This window comes from Osmerus mordax, chromosome 5 (assembly GCF_038355195.1).
Source record: "Osmerus mordax isolate fOsmMor3 chromosome 5, fOsmMor3.pri, whole genome shotgun sequence".
Lineage (NCBI taxonomy): Eukaryota > Metazoa > Chordata > Actinopteri > Osmeriformes > Osmeridae > Osmerus > Osmerus mordax.
This window is the reverse complement of record NC_090054.1, coordinates 5,165,301-5,179,203: the sequence shown is the minus strand read 5'-3', so window position 1 is coordinate 5,179,203 and position 13,903 is coordinate 5,165,301. Positions and strand designations below refer to the sequence as shown.

The 13,903-nt window shown below is 42.0% G+C and overlaps 1 protein-coding gene across 1 annotated transcript; it reads right to left on the bottom strand.

Annotated features, from left to right (window-relative positions):
• Window positions 1-3,666: 3,666 nt before the first annotated feature.
• Window positions 3,667-13,803, bottom strand: LOC136942685 (ubiquitin domain-containing protein 1-like). Its single transcript, XM_067235654.1, has 5 exons — window positions 13,671-13,803; window positions 13,029-13,118; window positions 6,556-6,783; window positions 5,448-5,633; window positions 3,667-3,904 (listed from the first exon to the last, which is right to left on the bottom strand). The coding sequence occupies exons 1-5, from the start codon at window positions 13,720-13,722 to the stop codon at window positions 3,690-3,692; spliced, it is 771 nt and encodes a 256-aa protein (XP_067091755.1). The 5' UTR covers window positions 13,723-13,803; the 3' UTR covers window positions 3,667-3,689.
• Between the last annotated feature and the right edge of the window lie 100 nt (window positions 13,804-13,903).

Sequence of the window (13,903 nt, the reverse complement as noted above, 5' to 3'; positions counted from 1 at the left end):
CACTCAAAAGAGCAAGCAAACTGAGCATTTGATTTGAAATGGCTTGGAAATCTTGCTAGCTGACATGTCCAAAAAACGTTGAAATTAACAGTTTTTCAGAAGCTATACTTTTTGTAAATTACAATGAAGTTTAGGGTGTTAACTATAGAAAACATCAAAAATCAAAATTTTGACAGAAAACAATTTTCGATCTTTTATGGCTTATAGCCAGCAATGACCGCGCGGCCGCGACATCCGACATGTTTCCGCAGAATGCCACACAAATAGGCTGCTATTGTGCTTTTGTTATTTTTTAACTTTTTTATTTCTGTCACATTGGTGAATATAGGCAATATTTAAAGGTAGACAGCAATGTATAAGATAGGATGGAGATACATTTTGAGTGGATTTAGGGGAGGGGCCTCGAGCTCCAACTTTGCGGGGGGGCCTCTGCAAAGTCCCGGCCGCCACTGATTACAAACAGACATATTTTTCTGCCGCTTTTACCTTTGTTAAACATCATAGGACATAAATGCATTTTGTACGCCCGGACTGTACTATGAAATATGATTAATAAAGTATGGTAATTATGTACCATTTACAAATCACAAATACATTATGAATAACAGATTTGCATTCACATAAGTATCCATTCGTATATCATATATTTGGACGAGCCTAAACTTTTAATGGGTGCATTAATCATTCATTAATTTACATATATTGATAATGCTCATAAAAGGTAATTATAAAGTATAACAACTGAGTAAAGTCTTTTGCGTGACCTAAATTTAAGTGAAAGCTTACTATGCCTTATAATACGTAACTAGATTCTTTTTAGGGTTTCTTTCAAAACCCTAGCCATGCCTGCAGTCATTCCCAAAGTATCACACATTCAGGCCGTTAACTCCTTGCTCAAATGAAAGAGACACAGCACAGTGATACAAAAAATCTAAGAAATGTATTGAACAGGTACAAACAAGAACATGCCTCTCAGTTACTCAGATATCAGGAGATGATATGGGTTATGAAAACATCCGTAATTACACAAATAAAAAAACATCTTGCTGATCGATCTCTGCTCCTCTTAACTGCTTAAGAACTCTTTTATACCTGGTCACCACAGCTCCTGGTTAGAGTTAGTATAGTGCACATTTTGTATTACTACAATCTACCCCTGCATATTACTAGTAAATTAGAATCTTCCATCTTCTGACACAAGAGGAACTGTAAGTGTAGAGCTAATAAAAAATTATATGATTTTGCATTTCATTGTCACGTGGGGAGAGGTTTACCGTAAAAGGTTGCAGAGTTAACAACACCCCTCTCCACTCTGACTCAGAATGACACACAAGATGTATAGCAAAAATAAACAAAGCTTATATTTGATCAAACTGAATACTGTTAATTTAAAACAAAGGGTTTGCCTTTGGCTATTGTTCAGGAGACAACGTGACACCAAAATAAGGGTAAGACGATGTTCCTCATGTGGCATAGGAACCCAGGGTTAGGAACGGAACCAGCCCAACAGAGCCCCCTAGCACCCCTTAAGTACCTGCTACCCCACCAAGGTTACTTTGTCCCACACCTTAAATACAAACACTAGAATTACATATTGCACTGCAAATGCTGGCACACACACAATAGCCTGACTTGAATAGGGAACTCCTACTGCACCTTTTGGCCTATGCAAACAGGCTGCACGCCACACTTGAGCACTACACACACGCATGATAATTGTAAATCGGAAAGAGAAAGAAGGAGAAGAATAAGCTGAGGTGAAGGACCCCAGAAAACAGTGCTCCACATTCCCATCACTTCATTTATGTGTAAGAACCAGTCAGACCACAACTTGACCCTCTATCAACATATGATTGCCGATGCAACAGTAAGTCACACAATGAGGTGTGAGAACCATAAAGCAACAACCTTATCCAGCGACTCCAGTCTTTAGCATAGACATGCTAAAGAATATATCCCAGCTACAATAGCTTCACTCACCTTGGTACTGTGACTTACGATCTTCTGACATGCTTTACAAAGTAAGTCAACTTAGTACCCAATATTATCAATTAGTACATTACAACAGTTACCATGGTTCATGGATATTTACATTGGAGATTTTGGAGATTGGAGAGCCTAAAAGTGAAGTATGCGATTTGGGACAGCCCTAACCTTCCTCGTTCTCCAGCCAGGTCGCCAGTTGGGCATGAGCCCACAGAGACCAAGTTCCATGTTCCATGGCAGTAAGTATCAGCTCCAGATAAATACTATAGGAGGTTATATAGAACTGTGGCCCCACCAGCATCATTACCAGACCTTCATTGGACCCCCATTGGACCCAATTCTCCTGTTGAGTAAGAAAAGTAAACATAACTCTTATAATTGTTCTGTGGATGATGGCGTTACGTATGTGTTGCATGTACATGTTGGAAGATGTATGGACAGGTCATGAAAATTACTGAGGGCTTATTGACAAGAAACATGCTAACTAGGTATGAATGACACCTTCCCCCACTATCATTCTCCAGTTGAGGGCATGGTTTTCCTCATCCAGCAGGTGGCGCTGTCTATCAAAGTGTATTTTGATATCCTGTTTTTTAATCGATCAAATGTTAATAATGATTGGAAATAAAGAATATTACTGATGTTCATGGATGTAAACTTTCTATGAGTACGGTGTGAACTGTTGAAATCTTTGAAAAAACTTTTCTTAATGTGGATTGTTTTGTAGACAGGACAATAGAGAACAAAGCTCATTCACGTTAGAATGTTTATTCACAAAGTCATCAAGGTAAATACACACACTCGAATGCATTGATGAGCATATAAAACTAAAATGGACTGTTTTATTTACCATATAAAGAGTAAATTAAATCACTCATCAAATTTGATCATATATATACACATCATTGTTCATTTAACATACATTTACAAATATTTACATGAGCACTCATTGAAACAGGTGTACACATTTCTTCACAACTGTTGCTCTCCCTTATACACCCATTTAGACAAAAGTTATAGAAATATTACAAACAGAATGGCTTTTTTCCCATCTGACCATGTGCACACGTCAACATAAAACAAAAAAAACACCTAAACAGAATCACAAACTGGGTGACAACATGGAACAAGAGGTTAGAGGTTAAAACATACCCATTTTGTGAAAAACACAGAGACACATAACATTATGTCAATTAACGTATTTCATATCATTCCTTTCCTCCAACGTATAAGATATAGTGGTGCATCACTGACATGTCCTGGGGTGGAATACATGACGGGGAGAATAAAAAAGAGGACGTAATACAAAAGTAAACAATGTGAACTCGTTACAAAATTATTTACACACGACTCCTTTGTAGCAAGCATAGATCCAGACCTCAGAGAGGATAGGAGTAGCATTAACAATCTAGTGCCCTGATGGCAACAATAAGTTCCTTTATTGCAATACATGTGTCAGTGTGTGTGTTTGTTTGTGTGTGTCTTTGCAAGTGCATTTATGTCCCATTTCCCACACCTTAACACTCATATCTCCCCCGCCCGCCCGCCCTCCCTCCCATCCACCCCCCCCTTTCTCTTTCATTCCCTCCCACCCACTCTCCCCCTACCTCTCCCCATTCTCCCTCCCACCCACTCTCCCCTGCCTCTCCCCATTCTCCCTCCCTCCCACTCCTTCTCTCTTCCTCTCTCCTCTTCCTCCTTCCCTAGGTAGCGATGACTGGAGGGTTGGGGTTGACGATGACTTGGACGAAGAAGTCCTTCTGGATCTTCGTGTCTTGGAGCCGGGTCTTGTCTGTGAGCAGCTTCCCAGAAAAGAACCACCTCTGGTGGATGGCGTCAATGTCCTCTTGGACCTCCAGTTGCTTCTTCAGCTGGGAGATGGAGTCGGCCATGGTGGCCGTCAGACGCAGGTCCTTACCTGTTAGAGGCAGGCCCAGATGTTGGTCAGCATGCAGTAACATTAACGTAAAAATACTAAGGTGTCGGTGTTGAATGGATTAATTCGATAAACACTTACATACGTGTTGTAATTTTGAGGTTTGTGTGTGCGTGTATGTGTGTTCATGCATGTATTTGTTGTAGGGGTGGAACGGTACACTGAAGTCACAGTTCGGTTCATACCGCGGTTCAGACATCACGGTTCAGTACGAGTTCGGTACAAAACAAACCAGGTTCTTCTACGAGTGAATACTGCGCATTGAAGATTACATGTATATTCCGATTGCGTCAGTAATTTTTGAATTACCGAAGCTTTCCCAAATTTGCCATCTTAAAAAGGCCGGCAGGTCCTCTATCTCTCGTGGGTCGCCACCACTCGCCATATTCGTCCTTAGTGCTGCTAGCTAGCCTATCTCTGACTCACGGCGGCTCTGATTGGCGGCACGCTCGGGGGCATGTTAGAAAAGTTAAAACAGAGTTGTAGTTCTCTAAGGTCACTGTTGTAGTCAAGCGTGCAGACTTGGGTTCATGTACTCACAATATGATCAAAATACCACTTTTACACAACATTTGTGTAAAAATACAGAATTTTTACTAGTGCAAGATTACAGTCGAATACATGTTACGCCACCGGTCACTCAACCAGTCGTTTGTAGGCTGGGCTAGCGAGCTAGCAGTGGCACAGAACAGTCACGTAATGTGACGAGACTGAATTTAAAAGTAGGCTATAAAAACACACTAGGAACACTGATGACATCGGCAACCATGCACCATGCATTATTAGTTTAATGTAATCTTTAAATTCAGGCTTGTGACATTAGTAACTTTGTTCTGAACAGAACTGGGTGTGCAGACACATACGAAAAGTTTCTCCTCCATCTTGAAATTGTAAAACCTAGAAATGTTTATCATGACCAACGGTTGCTACGTTACAAGAAACAAGAAACCAATCCGATTGGCCAACGCTAGCGTTTTCACGCTCCTCTTTACATAAAGTTGAGAAAATCCAACTTGCAATGCTCCATTCCACTCGCCTTCCCACAACGCCCGATTTCATTGAAAATGTATTGGAAGCCGACGCCCTGCGCCGCCCGCTCCGCTGTAGTGGACACGCACCGGCGAGTGGTGGTGACCTACAAGAGATAGAGGACCCGCCCTGGCTTTTTCAGTTCCTCCTGGCATATTTTTCCCATCCAATGATTTTATTATTTTCGCACCAGCTTAATCTTGCTAACTCCCTCCGCAACAATAAATGACGGTTTAGGGTTGTCTCCATGGCAACCACCTTGGTACATGCACTTATGTTTGAGAATGAGAGCATGCGCGACAACTGAAAACGGCACTTTTTAATGCACGGTCTGATCATGCGTTTATTTAAATTAAAACCTAGTGTGACCTATTAGCTTACTTATCAGTCACATAGTAACTTAACAAACTTAACACATATCGTTTTATTCGGTGTGTGAAAAAACATGTTTGTGTGTGTGCCTGTTCATGCATGTGTTTGTATTAATGTCTCATACCTGAGGACAGGCGGACCTTCAGCTGGAACTCCTGTTTGGCAGGAGGAGGAGGGACTTCCTTTTCAGGCTTATCTGAGGCCTCGCTCTCATTGGTGCATTCCTTGATGAGGTTGAGGGGCGGGGCCAGGGTGTAGGCTGGGAGCTGGTAGCGGTTGCCCAGCTCGTCGTAGCTCTCCGTCAGTGAGCCTGCAGGACACAGTGGCCGGCAGAACCGTCAGTCACCCACCAGCGGCTCTAATCCCTACCACCATCCCTTCTCTTTCTCCGCCCTCTCCCATGCTCCCAGTTCTCTGCTTCATCTGTAAGCTGGGAATTTAACTTAAATCACCAGATATGAACGGATTCTCAGTGGTAGAGCATTAGACCCAGGTTCAAATTCCTCCCTGTATGGGGCTTTGTATAAGTTAATTGAATGCGAATATGAATTGTGAACGTTCACCACTGTAATGTGATTTGGTGTGACTAGGGACTTTAAGGGATTGTCGATAAACCCTAAATAAGTGCAGGAGGTAGCATTTCCCCTACATACACATTAGAGAGGGGATTTTTCCATCCAGCTCTGGCCATGCTTGGACAGGCCCAGTACATCTGCTTTCTCTGCAGCCTGTGGTCATTATGTAACCAGGCAGTAATCTGCTACACACAGAGATATCTGCTGCAACAGTCTGGGACATTTAGAGAATTATGAAGGCTTCCAGACTGTTCCAGAAAACTCTGAAGAATGGGTAATTCTATGTTATTCATTTGTGTGTGTACATGTGTGTTTTTATAGGTGTGCATGTTACAGAATGTGTGTTTGTGTTCAGTATATTGTTTGCAGGGAGAAAGTTAATTCTTAGGTATATGTTTGTGTGTTTACATGCATGAATTTCTGCATGTGCAGAGATAAGTTCATGTATGTGTGTACAAAAGACCTCGGAAGAATGGGTTATTTTACGCTGTATTTATCCACATGTTATAGTAGGCCCATTTGTGCGTGTGTGTGTTCTTGTACAGGACTAAAAAAATAACAGAAGAAAGGGTTCTGTGTTTCTGTTTGGTATTTATGCACGTGCATGTTACAGTGTGTGTGTGTATGTGGGGAGCACTCGAGCGTCTCTTCTCTCACCGTGTGGCAGCGTGATGCAGGCTCCGTCTACGATGGCCTGGGCCAGATCCAGGTCGTTGACCTCGACCGCCAGCGCTGCAGCTCGCAGCGCGTCCCAGATCTCTTTCCGACCGTCGAACGCCGGGGACGTATCCCAAAATTCATCTCTCTTGCTTCTCAGCTGGCCCTCCGTCATGGGATACTCGCTCTTCCACTTGGGGCTCTCCTTCTTCAGGGGCTCGTTCCGTCCTGACAGAGAACGAGGGAGAGAAGAGAAAATGAGAGCGTGAGGGAGGGAGAGAGACTAGAGTGAGGTAAGGGGAGAGAGAGAGAGGGAGAGAAAGAGGGCACCATCTCCTCAAAACTGGGGATTGAGCTAGATTCAGGCAAGTTACATTTACATTTAGTCATTTAGCAGACGCTCTTATCCAGAGCGACTTACAGTAAGTACAGGGACATTCTCCCCGAGGCAAGTAGGGTGAAGTGCCTTGCCCAAGGACACAACGTCATTTGGCACAGCCGGGAATCGAACTGGCAACCTTCAGATTACTAGCCCGCTTCCCTGTAGCTAGATTACTAGCCCGCTTCCCTAACCGCTCAGCCACCCGACTCCCAAGTTGTCTGTGGTGTGTCTTTATAAATTCCGACCGCCACTTTCTTGATCTCGTCGTAAGAGAGAAATGCAGGGTTCAGGCTAAAGTTGTGGACAACAGTGACATGTTCTGAAGAGTTGGAGTAACCGTTTAAAGGCCAACTGTGTGAACACTGTATTTTATGCCCACTTTAAAATATAATGCAGAAAAGCCATGAAAAGCCAGGTTTGAAGTCATTAAGAAGCTTGCAGTTCCAAAGTTGTGGCAGTCCTGGAACAGGTTTATCATGTCCCTGATAAAACGCCTGTACCGTGGTACAGATACAGTCTTACATTCTCACGTACGACAGAAGCTAGACAGAACTTCACATTCTGCACATTAACTTAAATGTGACCAGGAAGAAACTCCTGAGTTAGAAGGATAAGCAGCATCTGCCATGAAGCTCCCAAGAATTAAGACTTAAAGACTAACAGTAGAATTACAGTACACGCCAGCAATTATGTAATAGCACATTGAAAGGCAGCAGGACACTAAAAATAGGCTAAAATAGATTTGTCAGATAGCTAATAGCACAGGTCCAACAACACCTGCTTGTTGCTGCCTGCAGTGTTCCATTTGGTTGCCAGGTTGGCTTCAGCCCCACCACCGTTTTAGGGTTGCCTAGTTGCTCAATGCCACTGCATTCGCAGATGATGAGGAGTGAGTGTATGAGTGTGTGTGAGAGTGTGTGTGTCTCCTCAAACATGTTCTACTTCTATTTTACCACAAAAACCACCAGGTACAAGCCTATGAGAGACAGTCCACCACACATGTAAACCAAGCGGAGGTCAGACAAGGACAGACAGGCTCATCTTAGAGGGAAGCCTCTCACTAAGGAGCTTCAGCTGGCAGGGCCACACACACATACGCACACACTCCTGCATTGCCTCTAAACCCGCAATCTAATATTAAAAAGGAATTATTATGTCCTGTCTACATGGAGAGAGAGCTGCTCTAGTCTGCTCTGCCCTGTCTACATCCAGAACAGTCATGAGGGTGCAGGCACAGTACTGCGAAGGTCATTTTGATTCCCAGAGGGAGGAAAATCAAAGTGATTATTTATAGTGCGGTGGATTATTGTACACAGTAACTCACACAGGTTCACACACACAAAGAGGCGCACATACCCAGGGTCACGCACATGCATACAAACACACACAAGCAAACACAAATGGGCGAGCAAGCTCACAGGTACACACACACACACACACAGTGGATTAAAGACAGTAATCGGGCACCACATAACAGGATTTAACCCCCGCTGTTCCACAAGGCATGGCTTGGGGACATGAGAACTGCGTGGACACAGTGACAGGAGACTCAATTCTGTGAACCTGCGTATTTCAAACTAAACAACTAGAACAAGGCTCCCATACAACATCTTCACATACAACTTCCACAACCACTCAGTGCAGACAGTTAGACAGGGCTGAGGAAAACAGAAGGCCAAAATAAAATAGAGCAAGTCATGTTTGTCATGATGAATCAATGTCATGTTTGGATATATAGCTTGGTACAGTCAAATATCACAACATTTCCTGGTTTTAGATAACTATGATTAAACACAGGGGGAAAGGGCTAGAAAGGGCCAGAAACTAACCACCAAAATACTGTTAGAACTATGACCTTCTGATTCTTGATTTTAAGAATCAAGAATCATTTAGCAGACGCTCTTATCCAGAGCTTATGCTTTATGCTGTCATTTCTATATCTTACACTCTTTGTATGTCATTTTGGATTTACATTTATTCATTTAGCAGACGCTTTTATCCAAAGCGACTTCCAAGAGAGAGCTTTACAAAAGTGCATAGGTCACTGATCATAACAACGAGATAGCCCCAAACATTGCGGGTAGCCAAAACATGAAGCACACATTGTGAAAAAACTAATATGTGCCAAAGGCAAGAACCATAAGTAGTTTTAAACAAGTTACAATTAAACAACATGAACCTCAAAAGTTCAAGAGTGTACCTGTAGAAGGCAAGCAACAAAAATATATTTCACAGCGAGTACAATAATTTTAAATCAGTTACAATTAACCAACAAGAGCAACAAGTCTCTCACTAAGAGTCATTTTGATCCTGGAGGAAACTAACATCAGGTCCAGCAAATCATTTATAAGTCCCGAAACAAGTGCGATAAAAGGGGATAAAAGCATCAGCTAAATTACTGAAATGTCAAATGTAATAAAGCAGACCTCAGGTGAATTTGATAACCACACAATCAAACAAGAGGACAATTTGCTTGATTAGGATGACTGTCATGTGGTAAAACGTTCCTTTTTGAGTCTGTGTTCAGTCATGTCACCACCTTCCTTTTGGCAACAACTGAATGAGGCTGGTCACTCATGTCATTCATTTCCTACATGCAGCTAACCAGTCCAGAGGAGAGAGAGGAGGTCAAAACTCATTACTAGCTACAGACTAGATCCGAAGGCTACATGGAAGGATTTCCTAAATCATGTTGTCATACCGCAAGACAGGGGGGGGGGGGGGGTAGGGGAACTTTCACAAGCAGAATGTCAAACATTTATTTTGCAATAACTATAAACCAGGCAGATAACCAACAGGCAGTCAGAAAATTGGCAGTCAACAAATGGCCAGTCAACAAGCAGAAGGACGTTCACCTAGATTTCTCAGAAGAGAAAACCAGTTTCCACAGTGGATCAGTGTAGCTACAGCCATTAGCCATGCCCTTGTTAGAAGGGGGAGGGCCAAGGGCACACCAAACACAGCAGATCAGAGACTGAGCAACTGGAACTCTATATGGTCCAGATTATACTACCTACTTAATCCAGTCATCCTGCCATACCAAAAGCATCCTGTGATAGGACTCTCATGGATTATGTATCAATGTTCATATTTACATATTTACTTTTTATTTTACTCCTGGTGGGCTGGTACAGAGAGAAAACATTTGATTGATTCCTCCCTCAACTACCTAGCCTTCTACCTGACATACAGGTTGCTGGTGCAACTGCACATATTAAGAGTGCGTCTCAGGTAAAAAACAACAACAGATGAACAGATGAATGGCCAAACTAAGTTGGCACTACTACTAAAAGCCCCTCCTCAGTGCCTTATGTGAGAATAATTTGGTTGTAGAAGAGATTCATATTCAAAATATAGCACACAATATTTCTAGAATAATGCACACTGACTATATCTCCTGTCAGATCACTCCAAGGAAAGCTAATCCAGTTGGATGTGATGTTTTTCTACTAGGGGTGTAACAATATATCGTGGAGCAATATAAAAATTGTACAATATGTATCGTAGAGTTATGGCAATATTTTTACAATATGTCCGTTTGATGCTATTGGTTGAGCTACCAGCACGCGACCTACTCAGCACCTGCGTCATGTGTACATTCATTGCATTCACAGAAATCGCTTGAACTGAGTTAACAAATTTGTATGTACAACAAATAAAATGTTAAATGTTTTGGAAAATAAATCTGTTAATTGAATTTGTTTAATAAAAAATGCTGTTAAAAATATTGTGATACGTATTGTATCGTACACCCAGTATCGTAATACGTATCGAATCGTGAGCTGAGTGTATCATTACACCCCTATTTTCTACTGTAATTGTAAACAGGGGTTTTCAGACACGAATATTGATGATCCTAATGCCTTGTAGATGCAAAAAAGCAAAAATAGATATGCTCTTATAACAGCCAAATATTTTCATATTTCCCTCAGCGAGACCTGCTGTATGGTAGGCTATATTTAACAACAACAGATGGTCTGTGACAGAGCAATGCAAAACAGAAGTAAGACTTCTCTTTTTATCTTTTTCAAATAGACGCTTATAGACTTCGGAACATTGCCTAAATTAAATGAAAGAAAGGATCTTTGTATATAACAACATGTTATAATAACATAGCCAACGTAAAAAAAGATCTCCTTTCTAGCACTTGACAAAAGATGGCTTACATTTCTGTGTAGCCTTTGTGCCTATGTGTTCCTGTGACTAAATAAAATGAGAAAGGTACACAAACCAACAGTATTTTTTTTTTTTATCAAGCCTGCTCTAATATATCCAGACTCACGTTTCAGCACCACCTTGGTGGGTGATTGAGAGGGGTGATACGTGTGGTAGTCTCTGGAGTTAGCTACTCCCATGTTGTCCTCCTCTCAGCTCCTGACTTCTCAGTTTCTTGCTTCTGTCGGATGTCAAATTTACTTCCTGTTAATTCCTGCTTTCTGTTGGGTCTCTGTGATGTGCTGAGGCTATGCTCTCAGTAACTCAGACACTCCCGACTCCAGGCACCTTTGTGTGCTAATGACATCAAGTTGTCGTTCTCTCAGAACCTAACTGCAGTTATGCTGGTGCTGATGTACCCTGAGTGAAGTAGAGGTTATGCAGTCAAGGTAATCAGGTGAAAGATCCCACCATCTGCTCTGGTTTACAGCAGGGAGGCTACGGTGACGGGACACTTCCCCAGTTACTTCTAACCTGTCAATTATCTTACCTCTTCTAATAAGCAATCCAAGAAAAAATATGGATCAATTTACGGCCAATATGTTGGAGGAGGAAAAACCACGAGTGGTTACTTTTAAAGTCCTCGTTAGCTCTCCTAGCTACTCTTAAAGCTTTACACAACAAGCCTAATCCAATCAGTGTTATTCAGAGGCAAGGGGTTAGAAATAACCAGGAGTTAAGGTGGTAAACAAGAGGATGGAAAGGTAAAGCCTGGTCAGACCACTATAATTGTCTGTGTTTGGACAGCCCTCACTGACAGTTCTAGGTAGAGTCATGTACTAGAACTAGACAGTACAGTACACCTGCTCGCTCAGCGATGTGCCAGACTGTCTATAGGGGAGTTCGCAGCACAAAGGTCAAACACCTAGAAGCCTGGTCTTGGAGATGAAACACTCTTGGTCCATCTCTGACAAACAGAGAGGTCCTCCTACTCCAACACAGTGGCGGACGATGAGTCATGCTGCTCTGTAGTGAGTTTTACCGTACTGTAGCTCTGTGATTCCCAGAGAGGACAGACTGTGAATCATCGCAATTGGACAGACAACCTCCCCCCTTCTCACTTTGCAAACTGTGATGTTGTTCTTGTCTGCATTCTTGTATAAGGTATACTGTATATGCAATAATAAAGTTGATGTGATGCTATTATTGCACTGCCTTGTAGATAGATATGCGTTTGCATTAGCCACTATAACACTGTTAGAACAGTGCACTTCTATTCTTGCAAGGGAGATGTGCCGCACCAAGTACATCGTGCGTGTACCTTGCTGTGACATTTCTACAAACTATTTACTTATACAATTTACTAAACCTGTCAAAAAGCCTATTTAACATTGACTTAGCCTGCTCTTAAGCCTATATAAGCCTGAGGATTGGGAGTTGTTTCTTTGTGGCTTTTCTAAAGAACAGGTGTTATATTATTATTACCGAAAGACTATTTCTGAAAGTTGTGGTCCAGACTAGTATGCTATCTTTAGAATGACCCTGGGTCATGTCGTTATGAGAGGAAGAGCTGCTTTAATGCGTTTACTGTAGCATCAGCAGAAGGAGTTACAGTAAATATTACAGGTGAACACTGTTAGCCCAGTGTAGCATGAATCCATTCATGCAGGAACAAGACTAAGACATTTAGTCTTAGACATTTGGTACGTCCCCCCCAAAACACACACACACGCCACCTGCTTCAAAGCCCATCTTGCTTACATCTTCTCAACATACAACAGTGCCAAAATAACTTTTTAAATGAATATTTTTTTATTTGAAATAATATGCAATTGGCCACAGGTGAGAAGTTGCTGGGCAATGTGTTTTGCAGCTCTGTTAGAGCTGGGGTGGGGATTTGTGAGGGATAAACTGACGTTATATCAGAGCATCTTACCTCCACGTTTTCTGGTCCTTGCAGTGTTTTGAGCCGTCCCCCCTTGTCCATCCATGCGGTTCCGTCCAACACACCCACCCATGACAGATCCTACAGCCCAATACATTGGATCACTAACAATATAGTCTACTAATACCCACAACAGTTGAGGTTGGTAAAAGTAAATAAATGGCATTGACAGGAACTATAATATGATTTAATGTATCTAATTAGCTTGCCATTTTAATCATAATGTTGGTTGGGGATGCTGAGAATTAACCGACAGAAACATGAATGTGATACACGATCTGAAACTTTATGAGAATGACTGTGAAGACTTAGTTGGACTGCACTGTCAAGCCTGCACTGTCACATGTAAATCCACTTGACTGTCACCACAGCAACGTTAATCTGACAAGGACAGTTCAGGGCAATCTCCCTCGTCAATCCAATGTTACTCACATTTACTAAATAAAAACTATCCTTAAACACATAGTTGCACATATGACAATGCGTGAAAATGCAGTAATTCTTGAATGCCTTGAATAGTTTAGCTACATTTCTAAACTAGGAAACTGTACTGTAGCTAGCTAAACAGCCTACAATATTGAAACAATAGTTTTTGGTTTTCATCGATATAGCCTACTACATATGTTTGCCTACCTGAGATCCATTCTGCTATGTTATGCATTCGTCTGCAGTTGGCTTGCCACATCCGATCTCTGCTTAAGTTATGACAGGAACCAGTCGGTTCGTGGAAGAGAACGAGTCTGCAACTAGTGGTGTCACCTTTCGGACAACGTGTAGCCTGTCCTTGCTTTCAAACTCTCAGGTCCCACGGACAAACCAGGCGTCCTAACAAAATCTAGCTCTATTCTAATACAGGTGTGAAGATT